Raw genomic sequence first — 22007 nt, 5'->3', positions numbered from 1 at the left:
GAGTTTAAAGACTACAAATTTTTAAAATTATGGTTTTTTCCCCTCATTGCTATGCAGATAGCAATGGTCTCTTGAAAATCTGTATCCATTATTTTTCTCTTGCCGAAAGGTTACACTCCATGTCTTATCTATCATCTTCAAACTTCTACCGGATCTTCCAACTCAAACATCATCTCTTCTGAAAAACTTGCTAACCTTTCTCTAGGCAGTCAGTGGTTTCATTTTGTCATTATTCACTCACCTATGTTCCCCACTAGTCAGTAAGTTCCTATATGACAAATATAATGGCATGCACTGTAGCTCTAGACAGAAGACAGAAATCACGAGGGCAAAATATAAATGTATATATGAAAGTAAAAAGAGATATCTGTTGATTTTTAAATACATGTTATGTATCTAAGAACACATTATACCTGATCTGTATATTGATAAATTATTGCTTCAGCATCTCAAATATCCTCTGAAAGTAAAATGAGAACTATTATTATTATTATTTTGAGATGGAGTTTCACTCTTGTTGCCCAGGCTGGAGTGCAATGGCACAATCTCAGCTCACTGCAACCCCTGCCTTCCGTGATTCTCCTGCCTCAGTGGGATTACAGGCGCCTGCCCCCACGCCTGGCTAATTTTTTGTATTTTTAGTAGAGACAGGGTTTCACCATGTTGGCCAGGCTGGTCTTGAACTCCTGCCCTCAAGATCTGCCAGCCTTGGCCTCCCAAAGTGCTGGAATTACAGGCGTGAGCCACTGCGCCCAGCCAATTGAGAATTATTAATGAGAATTATATGTCTGAATAAAACATACTTATGGAAAAGTCTTTTCTGATTCTAAATGAACCCTGCCTCAAAAAGCAAAAAACAAAAAAACAACAAAAAAAACCCCAACAACAACAACAAGAAAAAGAAATGTACTTCCTTGAAAGTACCAAGTAATACTGGCCAACAATAGGGAGGAGGCCCCATTACACTATCATGTTTTACAAGAAAATCATTCAGCTCTCTAACTTTAGCACATCCTACAAACACCAGAATTAAACTGCAGTCTTGTAATATGCTCCCTGTTATATTTTTACATGACCCTATGGTACGCCATTTATTATAATGGCAGCTATTTATATTCCTAACGTAAAGGTATGGTTAGTTGAATATATCATAAAGTTTTCTTAAAATATTTAAGGAATAAAAGTTCCATTCTTAAGATGAAAAGATATTTTAATACATGCACAATCACACAGTAGGAGTTTACAAAGAACATGATGTTCTGAAACTCTAGTAACAGCAGCAAAATGATCAGAGCCCTTTAAATACTACTTTTGATATATAAGAAATTTCTACGGCAGAGTACTGAGAGATGTTAAAAGAATTTGACCAGGAAGGTAAACCAATTTGGAAAGCTTAATACTGATTATCTAGGGTAAAGGGAATATAGGTGATGACAGAAGATGATAGGACTAAAGTTAATAATTTACTCCATGTTCTTGGTACAATAATTTAAAAGATAGACTTATTTCTCTTTTTAGTTTTAAAAAACGCTTTAAAATGGAAGTGAACAGAAGGTAAGGGCAACTTAGGGTGACATACTGTTAAACACATAAATCATTTTAAATGGCTGAATTAATCCATAAAACAAATATACACCTAGAAAAACCAGAGCTGGAATTTCTAGTAAACTAGTTTTAAACACTGTAAAGTATGTTTTTAGGCTGGGCGTGGTGGCTCATGCCTATAATCCCAGCACTTTGCAAGGCTGAGGAGGGCAGATTTCTTGAGGTCAGGAGTTCGAGACCAGCCTGGTCAACATGGCAAAACCCTGTCTCTACTAAAAAAAAAATATGAAAATTTGCCAGGCATGGTGACACACACCTGTAATCCCAGCTACTTGGGAGGCCAAGGCACAAGAACTGTTTGAACCTGGGAGGTGGAGGCTGCACTGAGCCAAGATCACACCACTGCACTCTAGCCTGGGCAACAGAGTGAGACTCTGTCTCAAAATAATAATAATAATAATAATAAGCCCGGGCAATAGAGACTCTGTCTCAAAATAATAATAATAATAATAAAATGTTTTTTAAAGGGGTAACAAATTTCCCAATACCTAAATAAAATTTTGTTGTTAAGTTGTTCTTGTACCTACAATTATGCCACCCACAGGTATCATTATATCAGATGACATGAAGAGTAAATGCTAAGCAGGGATGTTCACCTCACAGTAGAAATTAGTCCAAGAACCCTACATGTACAGGTATAAATTAGGATGGCTGAACTGTAATTTTATCTTACGCAGAAAATATTTAAATGGAAGCTAAATGACAGCTGGTGAAATGTGAGTATGTGATTCAATCACTCAAAAACTATCAGCACTAAGTCAATATAAATATAAAAGGCTTTTGAAAGTGTTTGTAGATATATATAATATGTCCATCTAGGACAACTTAAAATTAAGACTTTGACTTTCTGCTGTTTTCCTAACCAATCAACTATAATTCGGTGAAAAAACTGAGTTGTGAAAAGCAATTAGTAGTTTTGCAACTACTGATCTTCTAAGTATTTATTCTTGTTTCTCGAGATAAAAGAAATACACTAAAGAAAGTAAAGTTCATTTGTTGACTACCGAAATTCCTTAATATGCATACCTGGTCTCACTTAAGGTAGAAGACTGAGGTCAGCAGGAAAAGGAAAATCAACAGCAAAAGGGCAAAGATCAGATGGATTCCATATCTAAGGATTGTTATTTCATAGTTCCCATGGAGATGAATAAAGAAAAGCATGAGAAGTATGAGTGATGCAAAACCACTGGCCATCCAGATTAGACCGGTCACTACTAAGATAAAAATAAATTCTTTTAAGTTTTATAAGGCAACTAGATTACTTCAAAGTACTCTACTGGATAGCCACTCAAATATCTCCTAATGGTTTCCTAATTTGAACTCGTAAGAACTGGGGTCAGAGTATTTCTAAAGAGGAGCCATATTTTAAAAATGCCTTTTCTCTGTCTTAACCTTTGATATATAGTAAAAGAATTATAATCTATTATTTTTAATTAAAACCTATATAATATTTGTATTATTCTACATCAAATAAAATAGCTGTTAGACTTGAGCTCATTTTCATTAACTGAATAAATGAGGAAAAAATGTGCATTGTCTTAGGAGTTTCTATTAACTATTTCCTTTATGTGGAACAAAAATATCAATTCCTAATGGGCAAAAGTAATCAGTAATTAAGCTAAGGATTTACAAAATAAGAGAACAAGTGAGAGAATCTGGTACCACTATTAAAATATAAGAAATTTACATTTTATACATGAAATGAAGACAGAAATCTTTTGAAAAAAAAAAAATCCAATAATTTAACATTAAAACTGAAGAAAAAAAAACAGAAAATATACAGGATGTACTTTGATAAGTTACAATGAGGGAACACAAAATTAAACATGAATTTACAACACAAATTGGAGAAGCAGAAAGATAAACAACAACAACAAAACCCACAAGTCCCTTTTCAGATCTAATAATTATTTTGAACATGACTCTAAAGAGGTGATAGCTTTAATAGTCTCTTAATCATCCCATTACTAGAAATTACTAAAAAAAGATTAAAGGAAATATGTGAAACTGAAGCCTAAAGAGATCTTTTTTACCCTTGTAAGTAAATAGTTTTTAGAGAAATTTAAAAACTTATCAGCTGAATGCAGTGGCTCACATCTATAATCTCAGCACGCTGGGAGGCCAAGGCAGGTGGATCACTTGGGCTCAGGAGGTCGAGACCAGCCTGGGCAACACAGCAAAACCCTGTCTCTACTAAAAATACAAAAATTAGCCAGCTGTGGTAGTATGTACCTGTAGTCCCAGCTACTCAAGAGGCTGAGGTGGGAGGGTCACTTAAGCCTGGGAGGCAGAGACTACAGTGAACCAAGACGACGCCACTGCAATCCAGCCTGTGTGACAGAGTGAGACCCTGTCTCAGGAAAAATAAAATAAAATAAAAAATAAAAACATATCAATTAAAATGTAATAATATTACATAAAAGTATATAAAACCCTAACTACATTACAAGTAGAAACAATAATACATGTATTTGCTTCAAAGTAATATAGAAAGGGAAGAAATGGGTGAGAGTATTACATGAAAGAACTTTAGCAATGAGTTGATAAATTATTGAAACTGGGTGATAAGTACAGTAACTTCTTATGCATGTTTGAAGTTTTCCATAAATAAACATATTTAAAATTATCTATTTAATCATATCTTGATGGTATGGTTTATTACTATTACCAAATCGATTATGTATAATATGTTTCAATAAAATATTAATCTTCTTCATATATGAAGATGACACTGGTGATTCAGCACTGGTAAAATAAATACTCTTAGTTTTTACAGAAGAGTAACTAGTCCATGGAAGTGTCCAGTCTCTCATACAGTTCCTTTTCAGAACAATGGTAAACATTTAAGAAATCGGTGGCTAGAATAAAGGGTGAATGTTTACTTGGAAGTTAACTAGCCTTAATTAGGACCAAGCCCAAAGCAATACATTTGTATTCACGGAGTAACTTTTTCCTTTTTTAAAGAAACAATTAAGACAGAAAAGGTAAAGAATGTTTGTATAGAAAGCTACTTTCTTACCTTGACCAAGATGTGAAGGTTTCTGAGAAAGTATGTGGCCACTGCCATCTAAAACATACTGGGTGCTAAAACTATCAGCAGCCGTCCTTGTTGTAATTAAAACCTGGGGGAAAAAAATGTCTAATAAAACTAACACTTTAGATATTGCGATGGGTTCATTAACAAAGATTTGAAATGATTATTGCATAATATATTTACTCAATATTGTATTTTACCTAATAAACATTTGTGACCAGTTCTTTTGTAATATTCCTTAGAGTTACACCAATAAGCAACAGGTCAGCTTGTATTTTTTTACGTTGCAAATTACTGTTTTGAGTATTTCACTTTCATAAACACTTGTACACAAACAAGTATACCTGAAATGCCATTTGTTCTATGCATTATATGACTTATTGTCTATAAAAGCAAGTACTTCAACTGTATTAAGGGAACGTATTTTTTAACAGACTATTTCCATAAATTTGTTGGTAAATGAATAGTTCTTCAGTAAAGTGATCATTCCCTCCCCCTTCTATATAATGTGTAAAACTGCACTTCTGTATTTCAAGTTTATGGTCCAAAAAAATTTAAATTATATATATATTTACAGATACTTTTTCTTAAAACTGAGCTTTAAAGTCATTAAACATAAATTTCTTATTAAAAAATCTTTAAAACATGTAAGCATAAGTCAAGAAGATATTTCATTCAGTATGAAAATAGAAATACAAATTTTAAAGTGTCTGCCCTCTTTTGAGCTAGCTTCATCCTCAGCTTTCTATTTACTTACCCCATGAGGTAGGTATGAAAGAACAACAATAGTAAAATATGCTACTGTCCGGAAAAAAAAACAAAAAAAAAAGTGGGGAGTGGGGATGGTGGCAAGGAAAGCATTGGGAAGAAGGTAGCCTCCTCACACGTCTGGTGAGCCAGTCATGACCCAAAATTGGGAGTAATCGTTCTTGGCCATCTTTACATGAAGAGCTGAATATTCTAAAGTAAATCCATATAATTTAGACACCAGAATAATCCAACCCCACCGCTGGAATTCATCTGAATCCAGGTGGGTCTATATTTGATGGTTCTGTCACCCTGCCCTAACCAAGCAAATTTACTGTAGGGCCTACAGCTCTGTGGCACATGTTGGTACCATGGGAATATCAGAGCAACAAAAAGAAATGGCTTCTCCAGCTCATAGTACCATCAGAGGACGTTAGATTCTCTTTGAAAACGAAGTCTATGAAACTCTTACTAGGGGTGCTATGTCAAGCTGCTATTACTGTGATACTATCCCCCAAAAAAAGCAGAACCTAAAACAAAGTTATGAGTTTCTGAGTACTCTTAAGGGATCTACTTCTTCCAAAATACATTCCATGGTTCAAAAGCAGTGTAATTTAGAGGACAGAAAGTACTCGAGATTTTCTTTTCTGGGCCTAATTATTCCATAATTATCCTTTTAAAGACAATTCTACATTTAATCAACTGCTTTTCCAAAATGCCAAGGTCAACTGAATTCTATTTCTCTTCTCCAAAGAACTAGTCACCTGACCTAAAGTTGGTGTCACTGAGCAAAGGCGGGCCTGGAACTCTGAGTTCCAGTACTAACCCTGCCAGTGGCTTCTAGATGGTCCTGAATAAATGATTACACAGATCATCTTTAAGGGAAGGGTGATGATAAGATGAAGATGATGCTAATACTTTATAAGGTTACATGAGATTTTGTTTTAACCACTTCAAAGTATCTTACAAGATATTAACTTGCTCATCCTTTAAACATATATACTCTAATCTAGGCAAAGAAACTGAAGTTCTAAAAAGCAAAATAAGACCTTAGTGTTCATAATGTAACATTTATGTTAACGTAAAAAAAAAAAAAAAAAAAAAAAAACCACTATTTTCCAACATTAAAATTTTGTCAAATTACAATTTGTAGAATACTATGAAAATTTATTTAGATAAGAAATGCTTTGCGATTCATGGTTAAACACAGTAAGCATAAAGCAAACACATAAGTGTATCTCATAAATTTATGAAATCCAGTGTGTTTGTTCCACAGAGGAAGGAAAGGGAATTGTATTTCGAGAGTTCGTTTCATCACATGACCCTGTGTCCGGAGCAGGAAACTTCTTTTTGGACCGGGTACAGGTTCAGAATTCATTAGCTGTGCAGGCCCTAGCACGTGAGCCTGCAGTAACTCCACTATCAGGAGTATCTCTAACAGTACACATTACTGGTGATTCTTACTAGAGACATTGAAGAATGGTGGCAGAGAGTGAATCTACTGGTGTCAAGAGAAGAAATAAAGAAAACCAGTATTTTAAATGGAAAAGTTTTATAAGTCCTTAGAGGACCTTGGAGGCTATATTAGTTATCAGTTATTAAAAACTGACTCTCTGGTCCAGTTTACTGAGTTTCAAGAAACTGCAGTATATCATTGCAAAATTAAAATTACATAAAAGCATTGAAACTTTATGTTTAATAAAACAAGAGTTTTTCTTCAATGTTTAGATAAAAAGTAAAGAAAAAACTTAGAATGTATCCTGATAATTCTGGTAAAAATCCTCTTGACAAAAATTCATTTAAGGTAATTATGATAAAGTCTTTTGAGTTTTTGGGGGGCTAATTTTTAGATGAACACTGACACAAAAACGAGTTGAAAACTCAGGGTCTTTATGATTCAGGTGAAATACAGACTTTTGCCTGAATGGTTGAAATGTTTTCTTTTCTGTGTGTGAGTATGCCTGCCTGCCTGTGCAAGTATTGTGCACTAATTAAAGTACTCTGACTGCAGAACTTGTTCTCAGATACCCACTACGGGGAGCCTAACAGGGAGATCTTGGCCCTGGCTTTTCTCCTTTCAACAGCGTTCCATCACCTGTGAGGAAGCTATATTTAGGGAGCAAAATACTACAACTGCTTCAAAACTTCCCAGACATATTTTGACTAAAGCTCTTCCATCACAGCTATAAAAAATATAGGAGACAGCCCTACACTGTGGAAAAGGAGTCAGGAGTCCTTGGCTTAGAACCATCATAATGACACTAGGGGCTTCCCCTGGCCCTTTTATAGCATGTGGGCCCACAAATATAAGTGAGTCCCAACTTCCATCTTCAAAACAGAATGACTCAGCTTCTCATTCTGCTCCTCCAACCCCTGGAGACTTAACGTGATGTGATATAAAAACAAACCTACAGATCCTATATTATCTCATCACAAAATTATGTACAGTTGACCCTTCCAAAAGTTTGAACTGTGCAGGTCCACTTAACACACAGATTTTCTGCCACCAGAGACAGCAAGACCAGTCTCCCCTCTTCTACCCTTTCCTTAGCCTACTTAACATGAACACTTAATGAACAGCTGCCACTTAATGAATAGCAAACATATTTTCTCTTATAATTTTCTTAATAACATTATTTACACCAGCTTACTTTATTGTAAGAATATAGTATATAATACACGTAACATACAAAATATGTTATCTTCCAGTCAACAGTAGTTAAGTTTTAAAGGAGTCAAAAGTTACATGTGAATTTTTGACTGCATGGCGAAGTGGTGGCGGAGGGGGAAGGGAGTGGTCTGCACCTCAACTGGGTGATGTTCAAGGGTCAACTGCATAATGAGTTTGACAAGGTGAGAGTAACATTCAGTACATTGTAATCATTTCAATGGTGGATGAATGAATCCATAAATATAAATGTTATGCAGAGGATGACATTTATTCTTCTGAGAGAAAAAAATGAACTAACACTACGGAATGAAGACATTTGGTGGGAATTAGAAGGAATTTACCTATGAATGGCTATTACATTTTAGAAGGGGTTCCCCCAAAATGTAGAAAAGTATACATTGAATGCTGAGGTGAAGTACTATTTGCAAAGGGGAATAAGCAAGTCTAATGATCTTATCCAGCTGCATCCTACTTTTCACATACAAGCCCAAAGTAGAAATAACTTGCATGTGTATGTACACAATATTCAAGACATTATTTGAACCTCACTTGATAAATGAAGAAAAAAAAAATTATCAAAAAACTTAATCTGACTTTGGCCTTTGGCCAGGTCTCCTATTCAAACACTCAGGATTTAGAATTAGGCTTCTGACTCCTACTTCAGAATCCGCTCTTTAAGAAAAAAAATAAAATAAAATAAATTTCTGTATTTCAAAAACCGGCCTCCATGTAAAATCCAGTTCAAAAATGTTGTTAGTTTCTTAAACATTTCTTTGATAACATATATAAACTACCACCTACAAAGAAAAATATTTTATGGTTTTTATTATGTGATAGAAATAATATATACAAATAATCTTTATAAAAATTTTTATGAGAAGGTCAAGACAGGATTTTTACTCTCTCTATTTCAACCCAGTTACTGTGCTTAGTAATTAGTACTAGTAATTAAACACTGAAGATGAGAAATTCCTCAAAAGTATTGCTCTACAACAATACATTTCAAGAAGTTATGCTTGCCATTACGATTTTAAAGAAAACCATTACCAGTAAATGTGTCAGTTGCTGATATACTCATCACAGATCATGCAAGCAGTAATTTCATTTTAAAATACCAATAGTTTACTCTGTCAATATAAAAAGAATGCCTGCAGGACACAGTGGCTCATGCCTACCAGCAATTTGGGTGGCTGAGGTAGGAAGATCGCTTGAGGCCAGGATTTTGAGCCCAGCCTGAACAACAGAGTGAGACCCTATCTCTACGAAAAATTTTAAAAATTAGAAAACAAAACAAAACAAAAATAATGCTTTACTCCTTTGGACTGTTTAAGGTTGGAAGTTATTTTATAATTGACAAATTAGGAAAAGTGATCATTCAAGTATATAAAGAACATAGAATTAGATGTATTTTAGATTTCTCTAGTCAATTCTGCTGAAAGTCGAAGTTAATTTTTCTTCTTAATAACATTTTTAAATAAACAGAAAGTAATGTCAACAACTAGAGTTATAGGTGATGGCTGTTTAATAGTGTTCCCAATTACGTATCAATCTACTGAGCCTAGGATGGTTTACAACCCTATGAATTTAAAATTATATGCATCAATTAGTTTGGTAGATAAAATAACCAAATTACTAATTTTTATTGCATTCACTATAATTTTCATCTAAAAAGTTTCAAAATAAGCCAGTCTTGAAAATATATTTTTTCTATATGTGAAACCTCAATTCTTTGAGTGCTAAGGAATATTCAGTTTAAAAAATGAACTCCTTTCTCCCAAAAAGCACCCATTAACTCTTACTTAAAATATTTATTTTTAAATGTAACTGACTTCAACGAACATCCTGTTTTTCTCAAATACTATTCACAGTCCTCCCATATAAGTTTCAACTCACCTACTCCTAACAACTTATCTATTGAACTTAGCAATGCAGGCCTGGGTATATTTGTAAATAATTTAATATTTAATATGGAGGTATTTTTAAACTTTATAAATACATTTCTAATCATGCTAGTAAAGAGGTAATATAACCTACCATGGAAAACTCACTACTGAAAGGCATGAAATTAGGACTGAATTCTGGGCTTTGCCTTGAACTCACTATGTATCCCTGAATAGGTTACAAATTTCATATTTCACTGTGTACAATTCCTCTGAAATCAACTACCTAGCGCAGCACCCTGTGTGCACTACACAATGAACATTACTTGAGTATGAGAGACAGTGTTTTGAAGTTGAGGTAAGAAGACTTGGCATTTGGTTTCAAAAGACCTCAGTTTCCTCATCAGTACTATGAAGAGACTGAAGCACAGAAGACCTGTGCTTCATGAATAGGCTGGCCAATTCATGAAGTTCATTTTGAGATGTAGATTAGTGAGCGGCCAGTTTATTGGGGGGTTCTCTGGGATGGTCGCCAGTGGGCACAGGGCAATGTTGTCCTGAACCGGGACCTTTATAACCCCTCAACCAGTCACTGGATTCATTGGGTGCAGGTTGCCCTGCATGACTTGGGTAAGGCAGCTCTCTTCAGCTGCAGTAAAGGCAAGCTCCAGATGGAGACTCAGGGGTGAGTCACCAACACTCTTGGCAGCTGGGGGCTGACTGCTCAGTCCAGAAGTGGGGGATCTAGATAGTGTACTAGGGTCCCCTACTACTATAAAAGTTCCTTCCCGCTAGCTCTGTATTTCCTTTAGTTTTCAGGTACAATCAAACCTAAATCATCATCAAAAACTCTGTGCCAAAATAATACATACCGTAAGATTTCATTTATATCAAGTTCAAGAACATAAAGAACTAATCTGTGCTGACAGAGGTCTGAATAGCAATTACCTCTGAGGAGTACTGACTGGGAGTGGGTATGAGGGAACCTTCTGGGGTTCTGATAACGGTCTAAATCTTGATCAGGAGTATACATACGTAAAAATTCATTGCATTGTTAGTGTAGGTGTGTGTGTAAATGCATACACACACACATCTATATGCGATTTTCCCAAAGACTTGTAAGAAAGGAAACTCCATAAAATACTGTTAATATTTTCTAATATAAATGCTTGGCATTGCAAACATTTTTTTAAAAAACTTTATAGTTTTCCACTATTGTGATACTTTGACAATTCTTTTGTAATTCTGATGAGCAAAATTATTTTATTTATACTCAAGGTCACTTGAGTGCCTCAAAATAAAACAAAGACAAAATGATAAACTTGCCTATCAAGTGGGTTTAAGTAATCAAATAAGGAAACAAGATAGAAAGTGACCAATGGACAAAAACATACAAAACTGCCATCTAAACTCAGAACTACAGTGAAGATTTGAATAAATCATACGGCTCATGTAAAACCTATTTCTAAAAACCAAGTATAGTGCTGCCACCTAGCAGGCAAAGCTAATTATGACCAATTTCAGCTCTGAAGGGTTACATATATCTTGCAGAAAATACAGAAATGCCAAATTATCTTTTTTGACAATAATCTACCAAACAAAGCGTAAAGCCTATCTGTCAAGTCTGAACAACAGTTTAAAAAAAATCAAATACTTATGCTCTAAAACAAAAAAAAAATATGACTTCTAAAGTAGTCACTGACAACTAAAGCATACGGGCAGATTCAGAGGTTCCCTGGAGCAAATCTCATGCAATTTTAAAAACAAACTCTTCGTACAAGATCCAGAGTTGTGGATTCCCATTTACAGTCTCAGGGAGAAAAAAGGATAATGTCCAGTTGAACCCTCTAGTCACTCTTCCCCAAAATCTATTTGGAGGCTCTGTGAACTCTAAATAAAGCAAGTGCTGAGGAAAATAGAGAAATACATAGTGTGCTAGATTTTGGACAGCGGTTTTAAGAGTACACATAACAATTTCCCTTTAATGATGTCTAAACATCTGGATTCTAATAAGCAAGGGCCCCTAGTCCTCTATGCTCCAACAGCAAAATCTCCCACTTAAACTTCATCTCCTTTGCAATTTTTCTGGCCTACTTAAGACATGATGTTACACAGCCAGAAAAGCCCAAAAGTAAAAAAACTGAACACAGATGTTCACCAATTTAACAACAGTGCTACTTAGGATTTTTTGACTTTACAGTGGCTCAGAAGTGATATGCATTCAGTAGAAAGCAGTGGACACACTAGCAATGCTGAGGCAGTGAGCCACAGCGCCGAGTCAACCATGTGAAGATGAGGATAAACAACAGACCCTCTCCGGTGTACTATGTTGCCAGATAATTTTGCCCAGCTGTAGGCCAACGTAAGTGTTTTGAGCATGTTTAAAGTAGGTAAGGCGAAGCTGTGATGCTCAGCAAGTTAAGCATATTAAATGCATTTTCGATTTACAGTATTTTCAACTTACAAAGGTTTAATCAGGAATGTAATCCCCTCATAATTGTCAAGCAGCATCTGTACTGAGCTGGAACCGTAGCCACAAAAAATGGAGAAAACCTACACTATCTTATGCCAGCACTTCAAAAACAGAAAGGCTGAGGGAAGACCACAATGAACCTAGAGAATATATAATTACTCCTGGGAAGACTGGACTACTGAACAGATGTCCAAAGACCAGAAGGAAAGACAGCAACAATAGCTCATGTCTGTGTCACTTTTCCAGAACAACAGGTATGAAGTCCTATCATTTTACTGTACTGGAACATTCTTGCCTAAATAGGGTCTGCCAGCCTAAGCACAAATGAAGGATTTTACATGGCTACTGGGCAAATTTCAATAGCTCAAGAGACCCTCACAATCACTCTGTCACCTGGCACATAGATATGTTACACAATAAGAGCCCAACATCCATAGGGTAATAGTATAGTACAAAAAAAGTAGTACAGAGTCATGTAATCAAACACAACTGAGATAACAGAAGTGAAGAGATCAAGATTCCAGATGGGCTTTGCCACAAACTAGTTATAAGATTGGGGCAGAGGCAGTGTAGTATAATTTGTACTATGCAATTGAGTGTGCCAAGCACTGAACTCAGGAGAACACAGACACTGAGCACCTAACCCACAGTCAGAAGGTTAAAGTTCTTAGATCCAATCTGCCCTTAACTAGGTAGGGTTTAGACCAAGTCAATTCACATCTCTAGGGCATAATCTCACTAACTGAGATTAGAGTGGTATTTCCAAAGTGTAGTCCACAGAACAAGCAAACAAACAAAAATGATATGCTTTCTCAATAAAAGAATTCCATGGTCAAGTAGGTATAGGAAAAAGTACCTGTATAAACCACCAACCTTAGAAATTTACAATGTGCTTGAATATAGTAAAGGCTCTGAGAAGTGCTACAGTTAAATATCCGTTTAATTTTCTTAATATAATTTACAATTTTTAAATCCAAAACATACTTTGCTGCTCCTCAAAAAATTAAACACAGAATTATGATATGACATAGCAAGTCTACTTCAGGGTATATACCCCAAAGAAGTAAAAGGAGGGACTCAAACAGATACTTGTACACCAATGTTCACAGAAACGTTATTCACAATAGCCCAAAGGTGGGTGAAAGTAACCCGGGTGTCCACCGATGGAAGATCAGATAAACAAAATGTGGTATATACACACGATAGAATATTATTCAGCCTTAAAAAGGAAGGAAATTTTGATGCATGTTACAACACGGATGAACCCTGAAGACATTATAAGAAAAACAGGCCAGATACAAAAGAACAAATATTTTGAGTCCACTTAATTGTGACACCTAGCATAGTCTAATTCATAGAGACAGAAAGTAGCACAGTGAGTACTAGGGGATGGGGGAAAGGGCATTATTGTTTAATGGGTACAGAGTTTGAAATAATGAAAACGTTGTGGAGATGAATAATGGTGATAGATACATGACAATGTCACCGTAGCTAATGCCACTGCCACTGAATTGTACACTTAAAAATAGTTAAAATGACAAATTTTATGTTATGCATATACATATATTTTTTGAGACAGAATCTCGCTCTGTCTTGCCCAGGTTGGAGTGCAGTGGCACGATCTCGGGTCACTGCAGCCTCTGTCTCCCGGGTTCAAGCAATTCTCCTGCCTCAGCCTCTCAAGTAGCTGGGACTACAGATGTGAGCCACCACACCCAGGTAATTTTGTATTTTTAGTAGAGACGGGGTTTCACCACGTGGGCCAGGCTAGTCTCAAACTCCTGACCTCAGGTGGTCCACCTGCCTCAGCCTCACAAAGTGATGGGATTACAGGCATGGGCCACCTTGCTTGGCTTATGTTATGTATATTTTACCATAATAAAAATAATTAAAACCATACTTCACCAAATACCGGGTTAGTTTTAACCGTAATATTCAGTGAATATGAAATCACTAAAACAACCAATATAATTACCTTACCTCAGCTACACAACAAATTGATCCCAAGGCTTCTCCACGAAAACCGTAAGTTGTCAAATTTTCAAGATCTTCATGACTATTTATTTTTGAGGTGTAGTACTTCATTGCCATTACAGGTGCATCAACAGCCTTGATACCCTCCCCGTTATCTCGCACCTCAATTTTATCAAATCCATAGTTCTCCTACAAAATGTCAAAAAACACTTTCAGTATGTAAAAGTATTAAACTGTTATCACACTTAGAAAGAAACACAAGTGAAAGAATTTTGACATTTATTTACTTTTATGAAAGCATAGCACTATGGATATAAGACTTTAAATTCTTTAGCTCTACTAATTTCTAGTAATTGTGCAATGGGCAACTCCCTTGTTTTCTCTGGACACAGATTCAACTGTTGAATAAGGAGGTTAGGCTGATTTTTAAGGTTTCTTTTCACTGTTTCATTATCATGGGTATTTACAGTATACAATAATTTATGTTTACACTTGACTGAAAAAATTCTTCTGAACTACATACACCTTTTGTATGTATGGCCCCCTAAAAAAACAAAACAGAACAGAACTCCATCAGCAACAAAGTAACACATGTTCTAGTCAGGAAGAACCTAGAAAGTATCATTATTCAACCTGATTTTTATTTATTTATTTTGTTTTTTTGTTTACTTATTTTACTTTTCTATGGCAGGAATCAACCTGATTTTTAACACTTTCTCCCTTACTGTACACATAAAAATCTTTATGTTCACTACATTATAACTTTTTAAATCTTTTTCTGCAAACAGCCATCTAACAGGAAACTGCTGAGAAAACACATCTAACTTGGCAACCACAGTGAGTTTTAATCTGAAAAAAAATCAAGACTTTTTTTTAGATACTTTGTCACTCAGGTGACATACAGTACAGTGGCATGAGCATAGCTCACTGTAGCTTTGAATGCCTGGGCTCAAGTGACCCTCCCACCTCAGCCTCTTGAGGTGCTAGGACTACAGGTGCACGCCACAGGGTCTAACTACTTTTATTTTTATTTTTTGTACAGGAGGGGTCTCACTTTGTTGTCCAGGCTGATATCAAACTCCTGGCTCCAAGCGATCCTCCTGCCTCAGCTTCCCAAAGTGCTGGAATTACAGGTGTGAGCCATCATATCAGACAACGAAAATTTTTTCAAAATCTCAATTCATTGCTTAGTTTTATATTCTAATACTAAAAATATGCAAATATAATAAAAACAAAATTTAAATTCCCATAGTGATCATACTTTCTATGAACACCATATTCTAAATTTGGTAGCCAACTCTCATAATAAATAAGCCTGACTTTACTCCACAAAGTCTTATGTGTATGACCATAGATGCAAGTTATAAAGGGGGAAAAAAAACTTTCTATAATTATACTGACTCTGGTATTTAGAGTAATATCACATCTTTTTAATAACCTAAAATGATATAATACTGTATATGTCAGCAATTTTTAGATAAATTAGATATACAAAACATTGGAGGGAGATGCCTAACATCTTTTTCCTCACACCTCTCTCAATCTAAAATTAAGTTTCGCTGAGTGCAGTGGCTCATGCAAGTAATTGCAGCACTTTGGGAGGCCAGGGCAGGCAGATCATTTGAGGTCAGGAGTTCAAGACCAGCATGGTCAACATGGTGAAACCTTGGTCTCTACTAAAAATACAAAACATTAGCTGGGCGTGGTAGCACACACCTGTAATCCCAGCTACTTGGGAGGCTGAGGCAGGAGAATTGCTTGAGACCGGGAGACAGAGGCTGCAGTGAGCTGAGATCACACCATTGCACTTCAGCCTGGGCAACAGAGTGAGACTATTTCAAAATAAATAAACAAATGAATAAAGTTAAGTTTACATTCTGGGAACAGTCTTTCTTCTTCATTTTAAAGAAAAACCGGGCCAAGTATGGTGACTCATGCCTGTACTCCCAGCAATTTAGGAGGCTGAGATGGGTGGATCACTTGAGGTCAGCAGTTTGAGACCAGCCTGGGCAACATGGTCTTGAAATCCCGTAATAAGAAGACAAAGATTTGTTTAAATGTTTAAAATTGTATCATCATGTTTAATTAATTATAAAAACATACCTAGTCAGGATAGCTATTATAGCATAAAACCATAATGAAACAGGTCTTATTATGTAGAGCCACACATTTAAGGTGTGTATCTTAAAATTCTACAACGCAAATGCTGGTAAATGTCAAGAGACTAAAATTTACAGGCAGATTAAAATATTTAACTTAGTTTATACAGGACTTCTGTTGGCTTTGTAACACTATTTTAAAAACCAGTTTTTCTTTCAGAAATGTTTAAGAAAAAGATGTTTGCCTGCCAAAGATTCTTAAGCGAAGTCTGTCAAATATAACTATTTAATCCTGTTTAATTATTACCATTTATACTCTAATCAGACTGAATTGACTACACGAAATGCCTAAGAAAAACAAACTGTCTTTCTTTGGGTTTAATATACTTTTTTTCTTGCTTATAAAGCGTAGAGTGTATTAAAAACAGAATAGAGGTTTGATAGAGTAGAATGGTTCTCAAAGCGTGTTCCATAACCCACCAGCATCAGCATCAATTAGAAATTTACTAGAAATGCAAATCCTCAGGTCCCATCTAGACTATTAAGTTCTGTGAGTAAGGCCCAGTAACAGTTTTAACAAACATCCTAAGTTATTTTGATGCACCCAAACATCATGAAAACCACTGGCACAGACAGAAGATCAAGAACGGGTTTTAGAGTCAGAAAGACCTGGATTCCAGTCTTTAGCTCCACTACTTACTAATTATGAGACTTTGGGAAACTTCTCAGAACATTATCTGTAAAATGGGTATAGTATGGCTGGGCGCGGGTGGCTCACGCCTGTAATCCCAACACTTTGGGAGGCCAAGGTGGGCAGATCACCTGAGGTTAGGAGTTCGAGACCAACCTGGCCGACATGGTGAAACCCCGTCTCTACTAAAAATACAAAAATTAGCCAGGCATGGTAGCAGGCGCCTGTAATCCCAGCTACTAGGGAGGCTGGGGCAGGAGAATTGCTTGAACTGGGGAGGGGGATTGCAGTAAGCTGAGATCGTGCCACTGCACTCCAGCCTGGGCGAAAGAGCGAGACCCCGTTAAAATAAATAAATAAATAAATAAATAAATATATATACAAAATGGGTATAGTAATTAAGTCACAATGCTTTATAAGAAGTGATTTATAAGGAAGGATTTTATTTTTATACAAATATACATACATATAGTATGTCCATCTCATAGAATCTTATCTGGTAGATAAGGTTAGGTCCCTTTCCTACATATATATTTCTATCAGCATTGTTTCTAGTTGTATACCACCAGAAACAGCATAAATATCTGATAATTAGGAGATTTTAAAAAATGTATTCTTATATTCAATCAGATTTATTTACCTTCCTAGTATGTACTAGGTACTAGCCAGGTATAGAGGACACAAAAATGAATAAAATAGACCATATCTCTATGTGTTAGCAATTTAGAACAGGGGAACTAGTCATGGAAACTAATTGCAATAAATCATAATGAGTGATATAGGCCATATTTACTCAAATGATTTAATATACAGAACTTATATTTTAAAATGTGAAAAAACTAACAAGAGAAATGGTTTGAAATTAGATGGAAAAAATAAAATGCAAAAGGAAATATTTAAAACAAGGAAACATGAATAACCAATATTTGTAGAAAATACAAAGAACGTTTTTTGTCTCAAACACGTCTCAAAAAAACAAAGAACATGTTTTCTTTTATATTTCCTTTACTGTTACTATAATGTTAATTTAAATTAAAATTTATTTTTGTCTTAAGACAAAGGGTCCAATGTCCTAAGAATAATTTACTGGTATAAAGAAATAAAGTAAAGGTAACAGTTTAAAGAGAAAACATCTGTCCAGCCCCTTTTCTTTGTCTTAAAGGTATCTGGGTTCTCAAGGATACTCACCAGTTTAACATCTATGCTTGTGGCACCAGCATCCAAGGAGTTTTCAATAAGCTCTTTTACAACACTGACAACCGAAGTGATGATCTGAGAACTTGAAAGGAGTCGAACTGTTGCCGCAGGCAATTGTTTCATTTTCGCTTTTAACAGAACAGCTAGAAGATAAAAATGCAACTTGTAAGAATTGTTAAATATTTCTGAACAACAGGACAGATGGCAATAATAATGACAGATGATAATAGATCATCTTCACTGAGACTTACTGTATGCTAGGCTCAACTGTTAGCACATACAATATTAACAATATTAAGTGTTCTATTTCTTCCTTCTTTTTTTTTTTTTTTTGAGATGGAATCTCACGGTCACCCAGGCTGGAGTGCAGTGCCATGATCTCGACTCACTGCAACCTCTGCCTCCCAGGTTCAGGCACCCCTGCCTCAGCCTCCAGAGTAGCTGGGATTACAGGTGCCCGCCACAACACCTGGCTAGTTTTTATATTATATTTTTAGTAGAGACGGGGTTTTGCCATGTTGGCCAGGCTGGTCTCAAACTCCTGACCTCAAGTGATCCACCTGCCTTGGCCTCCCAAAGTATCGGGATTACAGGCATGAGCCACTGTGCCGAGCCATAAGTCTTCTATTTCTTACTATTACCCTTTGAAAACAGGTGCCATTATCACCTCAATTTTATAAAACTACTGAGGCACAAATAAATTAGAAAACTTGTCCAAGGTCATCCAGTTATTAAGAGGCAGAGCTAAGGCAAGTCCTTCAACATTTCCTCTATTGATATGTAATATATGAATACATATAAATGCCTATGAATAAAAATAACCAAAAATGGGTTCAAAAAATCCACAATATTCTGCCACATGCACCTAAAAAAAAAAGTCCACAGTAACATTAGAGGAAAAAATTGCTTTTTTTCTCATTTCTTCCAGGATTTTTGTGTGACTAATTATTATCATCAATTCTGACTTTTCTTGCAAACTCGAACCCTGTATTTCCAACTGCCTGCTGAAATAATCACTAGCTCAAACTCCAGGAATAATTAACCAATCCCTACCCTAAACCCACGACTTTCCTATAGGAATAATCCATTCACCCTGACTCAAATCTAATCAACTCCCAAATCCTATCAATTCTTTTCTCAGTATTTCTCACATTGAGTTCCCAATATAATTTCCTAATTAGCCTCAATGACTCTTCACTTTTGGTCACTCAGTCTATACTGCCGTTAACTAAAATGATGATTACAAGAAGAACAGCAACTACTACATTAAATATATAGTATGCTAAACACTGTGCTAAACACTTTACATATGGGATTGCATTTAAACCTCTAAACCATAAAAAGTAGGTACTATGTATAAAAATTAGACTTATTATTATGGCCGTTTAAGAGGCTGAAAGCTGAGTAAGTTAACTGGGCCCAAGAACTTCTCATTTAAGATTTTTATTTCAAATCTATTTCCTTAAATGTCTGTGCCAACTACATCTTGGTCCAAACTCATTACAGTAGATCACTGAAAGCTCACAAATATTGGAATCAAGACATGCATGTTCTAAAAAGATTTCTTAAAAACAAATGCTATGATAATAACTGAATAATGAGAACAATTGTGCTACAATGAGTGTACTGTTGGCTGAGAATGACCAAGCGATAATACGACTTTGGGAAGTGGATGACAATCAGTTATGTGCCTTACCAACAGTCTCATTTAAACATCATTAGTCAACCACACATTCTGATGAGTTATAATGTCTTTTTCAATCACTGAGCTCTTTTAGAGTTAGGATTACTGTTAATCTGAACTAGTCTCATACCAGACATGTCAGATAACTATCCTTTATATTATTCTGCCTACATTATTTTAATCATGTGGCTCCTCAAAGCCAATATAAAGCTCAAATCTCTAAGCTGGCATTTGAGGTCCTTTATAGATCCAACCTGCAGATCCAAAATCTGTTGGTAACTGGAAATCCTTTGTTCAAACAAACAAAAAATCCAAAAATGTCCTATGGAAATTCCATCTATAAAGCATGCAGGGAGGGGGGTGCTTTTTGCATCTTATTGCCTAATTACAGAAAACATTACAGGAATAAAAGCACAAGCTTGACAACATGCAATTCCTCTATAGAATCAAGATTTTATTGAACAAAAAAAATGGGGGCTGGGTGTGGACTCAAGATACTTTATTTCCCATGACTAGTTACATGCTCCCACGATGATTTAATCCTATGCAATCTAGGTGTAAACAAAATAGCAACACCAAAAACAAACACAACAAAAAGTCATCAGTTTAGGATTATTTCTCAGCCAGCATAAGACAAAGACATGTAAAGAAAGACTCAGTAATTGAGCAGGAAATGGAGTACAGGCACTATAACAATTACACAGGAGTTCAAGGAACGCACTTTTGGGAAGAGGCTGACATATTGGGTTCCGAGAGTGCTAACTGATCACAGTTCATAAATACAGTATATTTTGCTATATACAAGGCAAAGGTGACTGGCACAGCGAAAAAATGTAACAGACCAGAGCCTATAAAATAGGTATTGGAGGTTGGTTCACCTTTATTACACATAAACTCAGCAAATCACTGAAATCCCTCCATAAATCAATTTGTCATCATCTATAAAGATGGAGCTAATACCTCACTGGTTTACTGTGAGGAATCAAATAAGGAAGTATATATAAAGTGTTGTTCTACACATGATAAGGCCTTAACAAATGTAGAGTATTATAATGAGAGATCATTATGTAAAGGAATGCTGGGAATTCTTTTAAAATACGAACTGCCCTCTAATTAATCTACATATTTGATTTAGTTTTGGGGTACCCAGTTCTCAGGAGAGTAGCTGTGAACAACTACCTTTCAATGGTTGTTTTTGTTGTTCTCAACTGCTGGGAGGCTTTCCTGCCCCAATCAAGCAGGGAAACAGTGGACTACAGGCTACTCCATCGTCATAACATTCACACAAATTAATGCTGTCACAAGCAAAAGGCACCTCTGCACTCTTCCAAAGCTTCAGAATTACCTCGTTCTAAGGAACAGATCTGCACTGTCCAATATGGTAGCCACTAGCCACATGTAGCTTAGTGAACACTAGAGCACTAGAAACACTGGTAGTCCAAACTGAGATGTGCTAACACACACTCAATTTTCAATTCAGCATTAATAAAAATCATATAAATTTTTTACATTGATTATAGAATGAAATGATTTTATCCTATTTGGATACATTAGATTACATAAAATATATTAAAATTAACCTTTAAAAAAAATCTGTTTAATGTGACTACTAGAAAATTTAAAATTATATATGTGGCTTATAGTTCCATTGAACGGTGCTGGATAGAGCAGTAGACAAAATGGCAGGCTCTGAAATCACACTACTTTGGTTTTATCCCAGCTCTTCCACTAACAGGTATATCACACTGAGGAAATTAAACTCTCTAAAATGCAATCACCTAATCTACAAAATGGATCTAATAATGATATAATATGATTGTGGTAAGAAGAAAATAAGGTAGTATATATAAATAACATATTACAGTGTTTGGCAAATAAATGCTAAAAACATCCCAGGGTACTGGGACTAAATTGAGCTCCTCTAAACCCCTAAATGAACAATCCCCCCATCT

General features: G+C 35.6%; 1 protein-coding gene across 4 annotated transcripts in view; it reads right to left on the bottom strand.

The window, feature by feature from the left end:
* PMS1 (PMS1 homolog 1, mismatch repair system component) overlaps positions 1 to 22007 on the bottom strand; it is a 90556-nt gene that overhangs the window by 65613 nt on the left and 2936 nt on the right. For all 4 annotated transcript variants that reach the window (XR_005241496.2, XM_007965626.3, XM_007965628.3 and 1 more), the window contains exons 2-4: positions 18363 to 18514; positions 14391 to 14573; positions 4625 to 4727 (exon numbers count right to left, since the gene is read on the bottom strand). Coding sequence is in view for 3 of the 4 variants with exons in the window: in XM_007965626.3 (XP_007963817.3) it covers positions 4625 to 4727; positions 14391 to 14573; positions 18363 to 18494 (418 nt within the window). In the remaining variant the exon portion in view is untranslated. The remainder of the gene's footprint in view (positions 1 to 4624; positions 4728 to 14390; positions 14574 to 18362; positions 18515 to 22007) is intronic.

This window comes from Chlorocebus sabaeus, chromosome 10, assembly GCF_047675955.1.
Source record: "Chlorocebus sabaeus isolate Y175 chromosome 10, mChlSab1.0.hap1, whole genome shotgun sequence".
In the NCBI taxonomy this organism is placed as follows: Eukaryota; Metazoa; Chordata; class Mammalia; order Primates; family Cercopithecidae; genus Chlorocebus; species Chlorocebus sabaeus.
This window is presented reverse-complemented; position numbering and strand designations above follow the sequence as displayed.